This window comes from Penicillium soppii (assembly GCF_028829465.1).
Source record: "Penicillium soppii strain IBT 18220 chromosome Unknown utg000003l, whole genome shotgun sequence".
NCBI lineage: Eukaryota > Fungi > Ascomycota > Eurotiomycetes > Eurotiales > Aspergillaceae > Penicillium > Penicillium soppii.
In genome coordinates, this window is record NW_026643233.1 from 202,762 (window position 1) to 215,325 (window position 12,564).

Sequence of the window (12,564 nt, forward strand, 5' to 3'; positions counted from 1 at the left end):
TACACAGTTGTACTCCATATACTCGATAAGTATGCATTCCGTAGGAGAACAATACATATGTATGTATATTGAATCTACTGTAGGTACTTCCAAGTACGGAGTACAGTGTATACATTTCATTGTGATAACTCAGACTGATACGTCTAGGCCGTTTTCACCGTTAGGGTTCGCTTGCTCTTTTTCTGATAGATCCTAAATCCCGCTTCGTTTCACTTTTTAAACTTTGTACTACAACGCCATTCTATCGAAGTCCACGAGTGTAACAGTATACATGTGTGCTGAGTACAATATGTATGTATGTACGGAGTACATATGTATGTATTAATTCATTCAAATCTTCCCTACTTCCATGTAGTAGTATCGTCATGCAGTACAACATAATGCAAGCAGTTAGGAGAGCCGTTCAATTCTCCTCCCAACCACCTGGCCACTTCTAATTCTGACAAATACTGTACCAATCCTCGCAGATGCACGCACTGATACAATAATGTAACTGGTGACTGGGATCCCTAGCTAGAGAACGGTTGCAGGGCCGATCCACAGATTTCATTTGGAAACCCCCGATCGAAGCGACTGGGATCAAAAGTTATCCCATCCCGTCTGGATACCCGGACTTGGCGTAAGTGGTGGATTCCCCTGGTCTTCCGTCTACGCTGTATCCACTTGAGAGAAAAGAGATTTGTTGTTAGATCTTGGCCCGTGTGCTGCAGAACTTTTTACCCCTGAATAATTTACACCGTAGGTCTGACTGTTAATATTAAACAACCGAATTGGCAGTAATAATTGACCACAAATGTTTCGTGTATCCTTAAATTACGGACTGTATACCTGATAACTATATACTTAAGTATGTATACCAACACATTCCTTCTTTTCCATCTTACCAGGTCTCCACCACTCATGTCAAGCCGTCAAAAACTCTTTGAGCCAATGACTAGACCCGTCAAAGCACTTAGTCTGGAATTTTCGACGGAGATCCCATTTTCGACCCTCGGTGCGCGACTTTCCAAGGTTCGAACCAAGGTTCGGAGTCGATGTCATTGGTAAAAACGGGACGCCCATCCACTATGTTCGATCTGGAATGTAAGGACCCGAGCTGGATCCACTACACACACAAGAACGGAGAACGCCGTGGATACTACAAAAATGGTTCAGGCCAATGATGGTTTATCTGATCGAGTGGCGAACACCTCATCTTGGTACCGTAGTTTAACTCAATGTAAGCTTACAGATGTACCATATTATAGGAGAAGTTCGAGTGTGTTCAATATGCTTATGAGTGGCCATGGAACTACTTACTACTCATGCCATGATAAGAGAAAGTTTTCGTTTATTTTGACCAATGATTCAGCAATGATCTAGATTTTGTCCAAAAAAATTAAACCTAAAGAAATTAAACAAGATTGCTGGGTAGATCGAGTCAAGGTCTACCGATTATCAGCCGAGATGTGCAAAAAAAAGCCCCGACTTGGCTCAGGACAGCATAATATTTGTTACTGGGATTCCAAGATTGGCACTCAGGCATTATATCGCTAGGAAGCGGTGCTTGGTTGCGATTTCGAGCTCCTTTGTGTGCTACTGCTAGCTGGTCGAATACTACCGTACAATGTTGCAGTGATGAAAAAGGGAGTTGATTTCCGATCGTGGGGAAAGTGTGGTCTGTGTACCTTCTCATTGACAATTTATGGAGAAAAGAAACAAACAGTCCAAGGGTTTCTGAAGCCTATAAACGCCATCGGCAGCCCGGGAGCCCCGGAGGAATTGATAATCAAGATCGGAACAATTGCAGTCACTCTACCGCCAAACACCGATGCAAGCTTATGTTATTCTGACCACCTTAATACACCTCAATCCATGGATTGTGTATCAATATGGAGTACTTTAGTACAATCTTGGAAAACAATGTGCGGTATATTGTGCCTATGAGTTATTGAGCAGGTACGATGTAGTCGAGTATAAACCCCCTCCCCTTGTGCTTCCTTCTTCCACCATCTCCATCTCTCCCCAGTCATAAAACCATCATGGTTATCTGTATCTGTATCTGTATAAAATTTTTTAGTCCGGTCTACATAAAATACAGACTCTTGTAATACATACACAAAAAAATTCCTGCTCTAAGCCCGTTCAAGGTGACTAGACTGCCGATCGACTCTAAAATCCACCAGTGTTTCGTCTGCGTGGGCTTTGACCCACAGCACAGCTCTCCCCAACACTTGCTAATTGTACCGACAGGGGTCGTACCCAGTACCTTGGTTGCTACCCTGAGAACCTCGTGGGCCGGGGTATCCGGTACGCCACCTTCAGGTACCTGGTCACAGGATTTGGTCCAGAGATTGCCTCATTATTATACAATACTGTATCTACCATCATAATAGTTATACAACGTAGTATAGTCACTTCGCAGGAGATCTCTGATGGCTGTTCTCTATCTTACCAAACATAGAACCATAGATAAAATCTGTGATCAACAGGACTTTGCGTGTGTGAGGTTTAGTATTCCCTCCAGGGCTCAAAAGGGGCAGGGGCTAGATATTAAGTGTCAATATATAGTTCCCCATAGTACTGCCATTTTTAACAACGAACTAGTCATAAAAAGACCGGACATAATTCCTACAAGAGCATAAAGCCATAACGAGTGGACTGAAAACCATCCATGGATGCTGTCATAAAATCTGATATCACTCAAACTGAAGGAATATCATACAAGGGCTAAGAAAAAATATAAACCATCCCAGCCCGGTCAACACTAACCACCATACCATATGGGACACGCAAAACCGCCACATCCTGAACAATATCCAGATGACTCTTCAAAAGCATCTGCTGCTGCAGACTAATGACCGTACTACGGGGTGGTCGACTAGCCCCCTTCCTAGTATCCCTCGAGCCACCAGACGAACTCGGGAGGCGCTCGGTAGTAACCAGGAGATTGGGACCGGGCTGAGACTGTTCATAGTGCGGTTTGCCGCTGGCACTTCCATCCGAGACAACATCCAGACCACTAACTATGGACGATAGATCCGGCCGAGCAAGGTCCCAGAAGCGGATCTTCCGGTCGCATCCAGCGGATATGATGTACCCACATTTGGTGCTGGAGTCCTTATCCTCGTCAGGGGCATTGAGACCAGTAGTGAAGGCCCAAATGCCCGGCCGATCACCAGCCGGATTCGAAGAATTGCCTGGGTCGGTGCTGTTCGAGGCAAATCGACTCAGCATTCCCTCCGGTCTGTCACCGTCAACCCGCCATGCTTCGTAGTCACTTGGCACGATGTGCGCTGGATAAGGGGCGCGGGAAGGATGAGCTCCATTGGGGCCATTGTTGCCGACACCGAGTGGGGTCGCCTGGTAAACTTCGCGACAGCGGAACTTTTCAATGTCCCAGACTGTGATTTCGTTACCGTGGCTGCCGCTACTGGAGACGCAGACCCAGCGTCCACGTGCCTTGACCGGATGAAGTTGGATGCGGTTAATAGCGCCCCAACCTGGGAGACCCCATGCCTTTAGACGCACGCGGAAGCGCAGGTCCCAAAGGTCGAGGACTCCGTGGGTGGTGCCGACCAGTAGCCAGTGATGTCTTCGGTCGCAGCAGAATGTTGTCAGGGTTCCGTGGTGGACGGGATTTTCTAGCGTGTAGATTGGCAGCATCGTCTTCATATCCAGGGCGATAATGCGACAATTGTTAGTCGCAAGAGCCAAGGTGGACTGCCCTTCATCGCGGAAATGCTCCATCCAAACCGCGTACTCTAGGGTGCCGTCCTTAGCTGTGGGGAGTTGATATTCGCGAACGATTTGAAGCTTGCCATATCGGACGGCTGTCTGACTGACTTTCTGATAGTCGACTCGGACAGCATGAACGCTACCGTCAGTAGCCGCACTGACGAAAGTGTAGGTATTTTCCACAAAGGTCAGGGCTTTAACCCGCGAGCCTGGCGCATGACGGTGAGTCTGGCGAGACCGAGGAGTCAGGTTTCGTTCCAGACGAGTGGTATCCCAGATCTTCACAGTACTATCATCGGAAGCAGTGGCGAAGAAAGAATGATCTGGCGCGACAACGACACGATTGATTGGCGCACTGTGCTCACCAAAAGTCGCGACCAGATTCCCTTCAGGCCTCCAGATCTTGTTTGGCTCTTGATCTGTGGCGCTGCGAATCGGTTGTCGGGTATCAACTTCTTTCACATACGGTCCTAGATCGAATAGATCTGTCGGGTAATTTTCTTCAAAGACGTTGTCTAACAGTCGCAGAACGGCAGGGTCATTGCCCACATACGAATGGTGGGCCCGGTACTTTTGCGATATCGTTTGAGTTTTACGTTCGGATGGGAGTAAGGATGTAGATGGTTGGAGCGTTCCCCCTTTTTGAACGGGTGCGTCGACCTTGCCAAAGGCATTCGCAGAGCTGGTGCCTGTCTCCGCGTAGGCTTTGCCATTGTCCTTGCGATTCATCAAATTCATCGCACTGGGCTTTTTATGAACCCGATCAACTAGACTTCTTGTCTCTGCGTTTGTTGGTGTCGATGATCCATCTTGGCCAGGACTGGGTCCGCGACTGGAAAGTTTTCGATCAGTATCTGAGCTTGGAGGGGATAATGGGCGAGAGCTCGCTCTTGTAGCAGGCGACGATGCCACTGGAGATGATGACAATGGGGAAGAATCATCCCCTCCATCTATGATAGGAATTCCCGAGAATCGCCTTTGATCTTTTGAGGCTTGGCTCTTTGAGCGCAAGTGCTTGCGATGAAGACTAGGTGTCCGCTCGATGGTTGTAGAGGCATCGAGCAAAGCGTCTGCGATAGTTCTCGGCCTTGCATCATCTAGAAGATTACCCTCATATCCATCCAAAGAGGTTCTCCGCGGCTGGTCCTTAAGTTCTTTGTCAAAGAAAACAGTCTGAGGCTTGATGCCATGTTGTGTCAAACTGACAATATCGTTTGAAGGGACAGAGGCTTGTCCATCGGATTCCCTCGACTGCCGCAACGAGACCCTCCATATATAGTCTTTGAGCGCGAGAAATTTGAGTTCATCCTCAGTATTCATCCCTAGATTTCTCAACCGGCTTAACCATTGCTCGTCCTCTTCGTTTTTTGATTGGGCGGCCATAGTAAAAGATGGATCTCGCTGTCCTACGCGGGAACTGAAAGCACTAGGCTCAGACAAGGCGAACATGCCTTGTCGACTTGATGATTTCCAGAAAATACCTCTGTCGTTTTTGGAAGCCCAAACAAAGGCCATATCATACACATTTCTCGATATTGGTCGTTTGAGCGCATCGAGAATTTTGAGCTCAGAAAAATCAACGATCTTAATTTTCAGGAAAGGCCGGATGATGGGTGTCAGGATGGAGTGAATGTCCGCCGTTGATAGAAATCTGGCAGAATTCACCACGAATTTGACTGCAGCCTCCCGAATCCACATATTTGGATGCACCAGGAATCCTACAGTGGTATGGAGAAGATCCCACGTTGTTGATCGCTGGAACAAGCCCAAGTCAGCCATATCTGCTAGAGAGCGAAGCACTCTTTCAACAACGAACTCCTCCGGTTCAGTCATGGACTGAACCATCAGTGGGAGTATGTATAGCTCCAAATTGAGGCTTCCCACATAGGCTGCAACGCCTATCACGGCCTCGAAAAAGGCACATTTGAGGATCCAATCTGGATCGTTCAAATAAGTATTCAGGTGGCTAAGAACAACCTCGTTTGTTTTGAGATTGCCAAAGAACACACAGAGACTAGACACAGAGCCCAGAAAGGCCCGCCGAACTGATGCGTCTGTGTCCGTCAAGAGGGACTTTGTGTGAACTTCGAAGTATTCCAAAAGGTCGACCCGAGCCACGTCATAGAGGTTGTGGTAGGTCGCATCCTCGGACCACCGGGGCTCAAAGCCGACCGGTATCAATGCAGCCAAACGAGTATCAGAACGCAATGCTTGGATCATATCCAGAAAGCGCAAGGACGACTGAGCCAAAGACGAAATGCAGGATGCATACGCTGCACGGACCATGGCACTTGGATTGTTGTTGGAGTTGGCAACAAACGGCTGAAGCCGAGGGAAGATGTACTCAGAGAACAGATAGGCATTGACTGGAGAAACCACTTGGACCATTTTTAGTAATTGAGTTAGGGAGCGAATCGCAGCGACCTTGACAGTATCGGTCCGATCAGTCAGAAGAATCATGATGTATGGGAGCACTCGATCCAATTTAGCTTCATCCGACAATCGTTCTGCAAAGGCAAGGAGAATATCACAGGCCTTGATTCTAGCTGATGCCTTGGCAGTGTTTCGCAAGTTAGAAACCACAAGTGTTAGGAATATTAGAGCTCCCTCGTCAGGCTGCGACGGTGTTGTTGATATTTGGGTTTCGCCACTCGGCAGATCAAGCCTCACGGGCAAAGTGTTGCCGGTCAATTTAGGGACTGGGACATTGGACGCCCCCCAATTCCACGAGTATTGGAGCCGAGAAAATAAGATACTTTGTCGAAGTCCAAATAAATTCGCTCAATTCGCTCGTCTGCTTCCCCCCTGTTGGCCGATTCTAGATCCACGTCTGGTCGACCAGAGGAGGGATCAGTCATAAGAGACATGTACTGGTGTAGAAAGCTGTAGAAGTATTCTGGAAATGCCTTTCCTTTCCAGAAGTTGAGATACTCCTCTGCAGAGTAGCGTGACTCCGGTTCCAGCTGAATCATATGCAGGATCAACTCTCGAATGTCTGGATCTTCGATCTTTGCCAGTTGACTGTGCGCGGGACTGTATTCACCTTTGCGATATTTGTACATTTGACTCAGATTGAAGATTGGCGCCTCAAGGAAGAGTTCCGCAATGACACAGCCAGCGCTGAAGATGTCCATTGCCCAGTTGACACCGCTCCCTCGGGGCTCTTCCCCAGCAACCGAAAAACGCTCGGGGGCCAAGTAACATGTTCGCCTCCCGGAAATGTCAAAGAAGAAAGAAAAGTCCGCGGGATTATCCTCCGGGAGAAATGTTGGTTTAAAAGATGACGAAAAATCAGACATGTACAACCAATTCCAGGCTGTAACCAGGACATTTTCCGTTTTGATATCACCATGGTAGATATCCAGTGAATGGCAATCTCGAAGAGCACATAGCAGTTGGAATGCAATCCACTTTTTTTCAATATGTTCTAGAAAGGGCCGGGTACTTTGCGATTGTCAGTTTTCGTTTGCAAATGCAGATGGGATAGAAATACCTCATTCGGTCATAGAGAGAGCTATGGATGTACTGACGCACTAGGTATCCACTTGTGGCGGTTTCGAGAATCCTCTGGTAGCTCAACGCATTTGGTACATCTGCTAATAGTTTGCGTTCCCCTAGAAAGAACATCAGAAGCTTGAAATGGTAGATAATAGCCTAACGTACTCGTAATTGCTGTTATGTATGACTCGAGCTCCATGGTTGGGAATGGCTTCATGATCACCTTGACAAACACAAGACCATTTTGTTGCCTTGCGCGGATGCTCTTCATGAATCTGCCACCCCCCATGGACTTTTCATACACCAGATCAGATAGCTCAGGTACATCGATGCCTGCCGACCCCGCGGACAGGGTTGTGAGGGAGTAGCCTTGTCCCATGGTGTCAACTGCCCCTCATTTCCCTGCTGGAGAGAGAAAGGGATTCAGGGATCAAAGCACAATGGATGGAATTTCTACCAAGAGCTTTGCGATCTGTTGCGATAAGGAAAGTCGAGAGATGAAGTCATTGGACGCGTCGACACGTGCTAAAGGCGGTCAGCAAGCCCAAGGGCAACTTTCAGCTTGTTTCGTTTCGTTTTATTTAATTCATTTAATTCTTAGTGACTTTGAAGAATATCTGGAACATCTGTATTGCTTTAATATATTGGCCCATCTCATCATGAATTCTGTGCGTGCAAACTGAATCGAAATATATGCTTCTCACGGAGATATCTCGGTCTTGACACCGACCCCTGCAGCAGTTCCGAAAGGAGACACCCTAAAACATAACAGCAGAACGAGAGCGATCGCAGCGAACTCCATTTGATCATTGAAAATCAACCGCCTGAGAAAGAAATCACCGATCGATTCGGCACGTCTTCATTCGTTGACTTCTCTCGCATTGGCTTCTCTCTGATCCTCTGGTTCTCGCCTGAGCGGATCCACGCACTGTGAACAAGTATGGTAGACATGGATAACATTGAGATTCCCATCATCGACACAGATGAGCCACTCTTCGATGTGCTTCCCAAACTATTCAAGTAAGTCCAAGTTATCTCTTTGGCGCCAAGATATAGCTAAATCGTCTTTAGCTTCATCAGTATGGCGGTGGGGGATATGGCCTACACATTTGAACAAATGTTGTATGGTTCTCAGGGCCACCGTTTGAGACAACTGGTTCACGCATTAGCAGAAGACAGCCACAATCCTTATATCATCGTGGCTTTGATGTAAGCCAATCACCAACAAGACAACTATGAAACAATCTCAACTGTGAAACAATGCGGACTAATTTATAATCCAGGATATTAAAATCAGAGTTTACAACTGCCATTGAAGATGACTGGGGTCTTAATGAAAGCCGAGGTGCAGCTTGCGAATTTGTTGCCTGGCAATTTCTGTGTCATTTAAACCAACGCGAGACCATCGAGTTTCTATTAGAGGAACTACCGTCACCGCGCCGCAATTCTGCAAATATCCTTGAGATAGAGAGAGGTCTTTCCGGCTTCACATCCCCACAGAGTGGTATACGCCAGACAGATAGCGAGACTACACCCCTCTTGCCAAACACGTCTTCTTTTTATCGCCTATTTGTCAACAAAGGGACTACAGAGACCCAGGAATCAGGTCCCTCATCCTCACAGGTTCGAACTCGCCAAGAGGAATTCTATGCCACACAGAGATACTCTCAGTTCTTTGGGTTAAATGCTTTGGAGATAGCAACGATCGCTCATGCAAAGAGATTTCTCAGCCAAAGAGTTGTCCAACGGGTGGTTGACGGTATCTGGAAGGGTGAGATTGTTTTCTGGGATTCTTTGACAGTGAATTCGACGAAAAAACCACATATTTACAACACCAAGTAAGACATGATCAGCAGAAACCCGGTGGCTAAGGTTATGGCTATACTGACACAGGCTGTATCAGAACGGCGGATCCGTATTCACGCCTGAGAGTACCTCTTTATCGCAAGATCTTTGAAGCCGCTTTCTTCATCTCATTCCTTGCTCTCTATTATGCAGTCCTCATAGAGAGAAGGCAAGAAGCCATTGGAGTGTTCGAGGCGGTGATGTATGTGTGGATTGTCGCCTTCGCATATGACGAACTAAGTGGAATCATTGACGCGGGGATGGTTTTCTACCAAATGGATTTCTGGAGTCTCTGGAATCTGAGCATTATCGGGGTAGGCATTGCATTTGTCATAACAAGTGAGTCATCTCCTATCCACATCTGCCTTAGCGGTCAAGGCCCAGGCGACTGATCAGACCACCTTAGGAGTCATTGGACTAGTGAAAGGCAATGCGTCAATTATTGAGCTCTCATTCGACATCTTGTCTTTGGAGGCTCTGTTTCTTGTTCCTAGGCAAGACTACTCCTGGAGTATGCAGTTGGGCGCCTAGGCTGACACAGGATGAACAGGATCTGCTCGCTCGTGAGCTTGAACTCCTACTTTGGCAGTCTAGTAAGTCGATCCTGCATGGGATATCACCCATCACCCTCGAAAGAACAAACTAATTAGCGATGCGTAGATACCGGTGTTAAAGGAGATGGTACAGTTTCAATTTCCCCATCCGGCTCCGGGGCGCAAGGCTGATCGGCCTCTTTCAGACGAAAGCGTTCTTTAGATTCTCTCCAGTGGTAGTAGTATTGTACATTGGTAAGGGGGCAACGTAGCCCGAGACATGAGATGCACGTCTGACTATTTGGGTCTCCTGCAGGGTTCCTGACAACATTTACCATGCTCGCCCGTGACCGCTTGTCCATCAAGGCAATGGCCCATCTTTTAGTGAAAGTGTTCTTCGGGTATGGCGGTGAAACGAAAATGCGCCCTGTTCCAAGTCTGTGACCGCTCTTTCTGACCAAATTATAGATCAAGTGTTCTTGGTTTAGTGGGTTTGCCTATGCTTCATGATAATTTTAGGACTCTGTGCACTGACGGTGGCGGAATTGATTGGATGACAGGACACCGCGTCTGAAGTAAGTCTTGCCCACTAAGCGGCTGTTATGCAGCTCCAAATGCAACATCCCGGAATATTGGCAAAATGGTTGGCTATCGCGTTAAGTTGAATTAGACGCTAATTTTCTTAGATCTCCCCAATCTTCGGCTACGGTTTAATGTGAGTTGCCTTTTCGATGTGCTTTTCACCATTCAATTACGCCACACCAAGCGTTTTAAGGTCGCATTTGCAATTGATCACGTTTCAATATGCAAGCGACACTCGGCCGCAGTCATGCGCAGTTCTTTTTGCGCATGGTACACGGGTTTTGCGGAAACTTCCACGCAGTTTATTTATGTACTCCATACGGGGTACTACACTGTAAGGCGTTACATACAAAATATACTAACTTATGATGATATACAGGCTTATCTTTTCACTAATGACCAATACCCTCATTCTTTCATCTTTGATTAGTTTGATGAGTATGAGCCTTGAAGGTGTAAGTAGCTCTACTAAGTCGTGACAGTCGATACTAACCCTTGTTTGTATAGGTGATGCGTCATGCCCGAGAAGAATATCTTTTCCAGTATGCATACAAGACCCCTGTCTATCCTCTTAATTCGGCGCTTTGGCACTGCCCCTATGGAAAGATCTATTTTGCTAAAGAACCAATCAGATTGGCAATCTATGTCCTGGAAAGCAGTAATTCTCGACGACTAACATATTTTATGCCACCCCTGGTCAGTTTAGCGTCGGATCCTAATTTCAAATGTTTCTTTTCCATTCTGGAAGAGCTCCAGGCTAACGTTTTGCAGAATCTTATCCCTCTCCTCTGTATTCGCCCAATGCGGCTTTTTCTCTCAGCCGGAACTGTTCGCCGTGTACGCATTATCTTGCTTCGGGCTACTCACATTCCATTCGTTGCATTGATATGGATGTATGAATCAAAATGGCGAAACTCGAAACGACAGAATAGTCAACTCCCCCCAATTCCAACGCCGGCACGCGGGGGACGTACTTCTGCAAATGAGCCGACTTCAATTAAGGACCCACACCACCCCTCCGTACTTGAAACAAATATGGGCTCTGGAAAAGAACACAATGTGGATCAACAAGCCGCGTGTGAACTTGGGCCTGGACAAGATCAACTTGCGGACCTGATCGACACGGTAGAGCGACTGCGAGCGCAGGTGGAGGCAATGGGCAGAAATCGCACTTAGCAAATAATGTGTTCTCCGCACTATTATTTGCGAACAGTCGGGCAAATGAAAAAAGGCGCGGCAGAGGGGTCACTTCCCTGGCGCTTAGGGCCACGCACGCCCCTGCAGGACCGGACTGGCGCTAGTTGGTGTCGGTGCGGATTTAGTCACTGACAGTCGAAAACCGTTCGAGATGCTTGTGAACAACCATATCGATGACATTCTAAAACAGGCTTGGTTGTTTTTTCCGGGATTCGCTCCTTTTAATTTCGTTTTTTTTTCTTTTCTTTTTCTCCTTTTTGCTCGGTGCTTTCGGGCTGGGTTCTCCTTTTTTTTTTTGTTCCCCCTCTGATAATTTTTTGCCTCAAACTGTTTTATATATCATTTACTTTTGATGCATAGAATGTGAACTGTAGATAGACCATCATTTCATCCGCGGCGCGCCAGCACCTGTGGAGACCATGTGGAGTTTCCGCAATATGGTATACATGGGAGAGATCGGTTCGGAAGGGCGGGCCCGCATAGGATTGAGGTCACGATGTGCCAATTTTTGGTTGTATTTTATTGAGATTGCAGGTATATTCTTCATTAGTCTTGTGGGCTGTGCTTATGAGTGGTCAACAAATCCTCAAAATCAATGCACCTCGCCAAGTCGAGGACCAGAGTATCGGGCTCTATCTATGTTTATGTTTGGCTACCTGCTGCCTGCATGGAACACGTCGCGGTTGGGCTGGTCTGCCCAACCGCGATGAAAGGGATGGTTAGCCTTTTCTAGATCCACTAAACCCAGGCGCCGTTATGCATCTACATCATATCTTTATCTATTTAGGTCTTAGTATATTCTTTTTTAGGCATTAGTCGCTCTTTACTAGGCGTTCTTTACTAGGCGTTCTTTACATATGTACCTATACAATATAGTATGATATTATGAGAAACAGAAAAAAGAAAGAGAAAAGAAAAGAAAAACAGGTGCATCCAGATCTCCCTATGACATAGCGTATGTTTTTTCTGTACAGGCATGTCTTCTCCGGGGCTAACCCTTATAAAAAAGAAATAAAAAAGAAAAAGACCTAGACTTATCATCGAAGGGCTTCCGAATTCCGTTAATGCCCCCACCCTAGTTGATTCTTCCACTGCAATTACTGTTACAGACCCTTTTCTCTTCAAATCTGCCTTGTCTACCTACTACGGCGTCAAACTTCATCGAAGCTTCAGCTTTCGTCGGGATTGATGT

The 12,564-nt window shown here is 46.8% G+C and overlaps 2 protein-coding genes across 2 annotated transcripts; one reads left to right on the forward strand and one right to left on the reverse strand.

The window, feature by feature from the left end:
- Positions 1-2,709: 2,709 nt before the first annotated feature.
- N7529_002195 (ubiquitin-binding serine/threonine protein kinase VPS15) lies at positions 2,710-7,594 on the reverse strand (the record flags this gene model as incomplete). Its single annotated transcript, XM_057237723.1, is given in 4 exon segments — positions 2,710-6,416; positions 6,431-7,144; positions 7,248-7,331; positions 7,381-7,594. The coding sequence occupies 4 exon segments, from the start codon at positions 7,592-7,594 to the stop codon at positions 2,710-2,712; spliced, it is 4,719 nt and encodes a 1,572-aa protein (XP_057100334.1).
- Positions 7,595-8,155: 561 nt separating this feature from the next.
- Positions 8,156-11,351, forward strand: N7529_002196 (uncharacterized protein; the record flags this gene model as incomplete). Its single annotated transcript, XM_057237724.1, has 13 exons — positions 8,156-8,235; positions 8,287-8,424; positions 8,499-9,053; positions 9,119-9,399; positions 9,467-9,571; positions 9,650-9,653; positions 9,748-9,848; positions 9,910-10,022; positions 10,154-10,168; positions 10,280-10,308; positions 10,555-10,630; positions 10,683-10,871; positions 10,947-11,351. The coding sequence occupies 13 exons, from the start codon at positions 8,156-8,158 to the stop codon at positions 11,349-11,351; spliced, it is 2,091 nt and encodes a 696-aa protein (XP_057100335.1).
- Between the last annotated feature and the right edge of the window lie 1,213 nt (positions 11,352-12,564).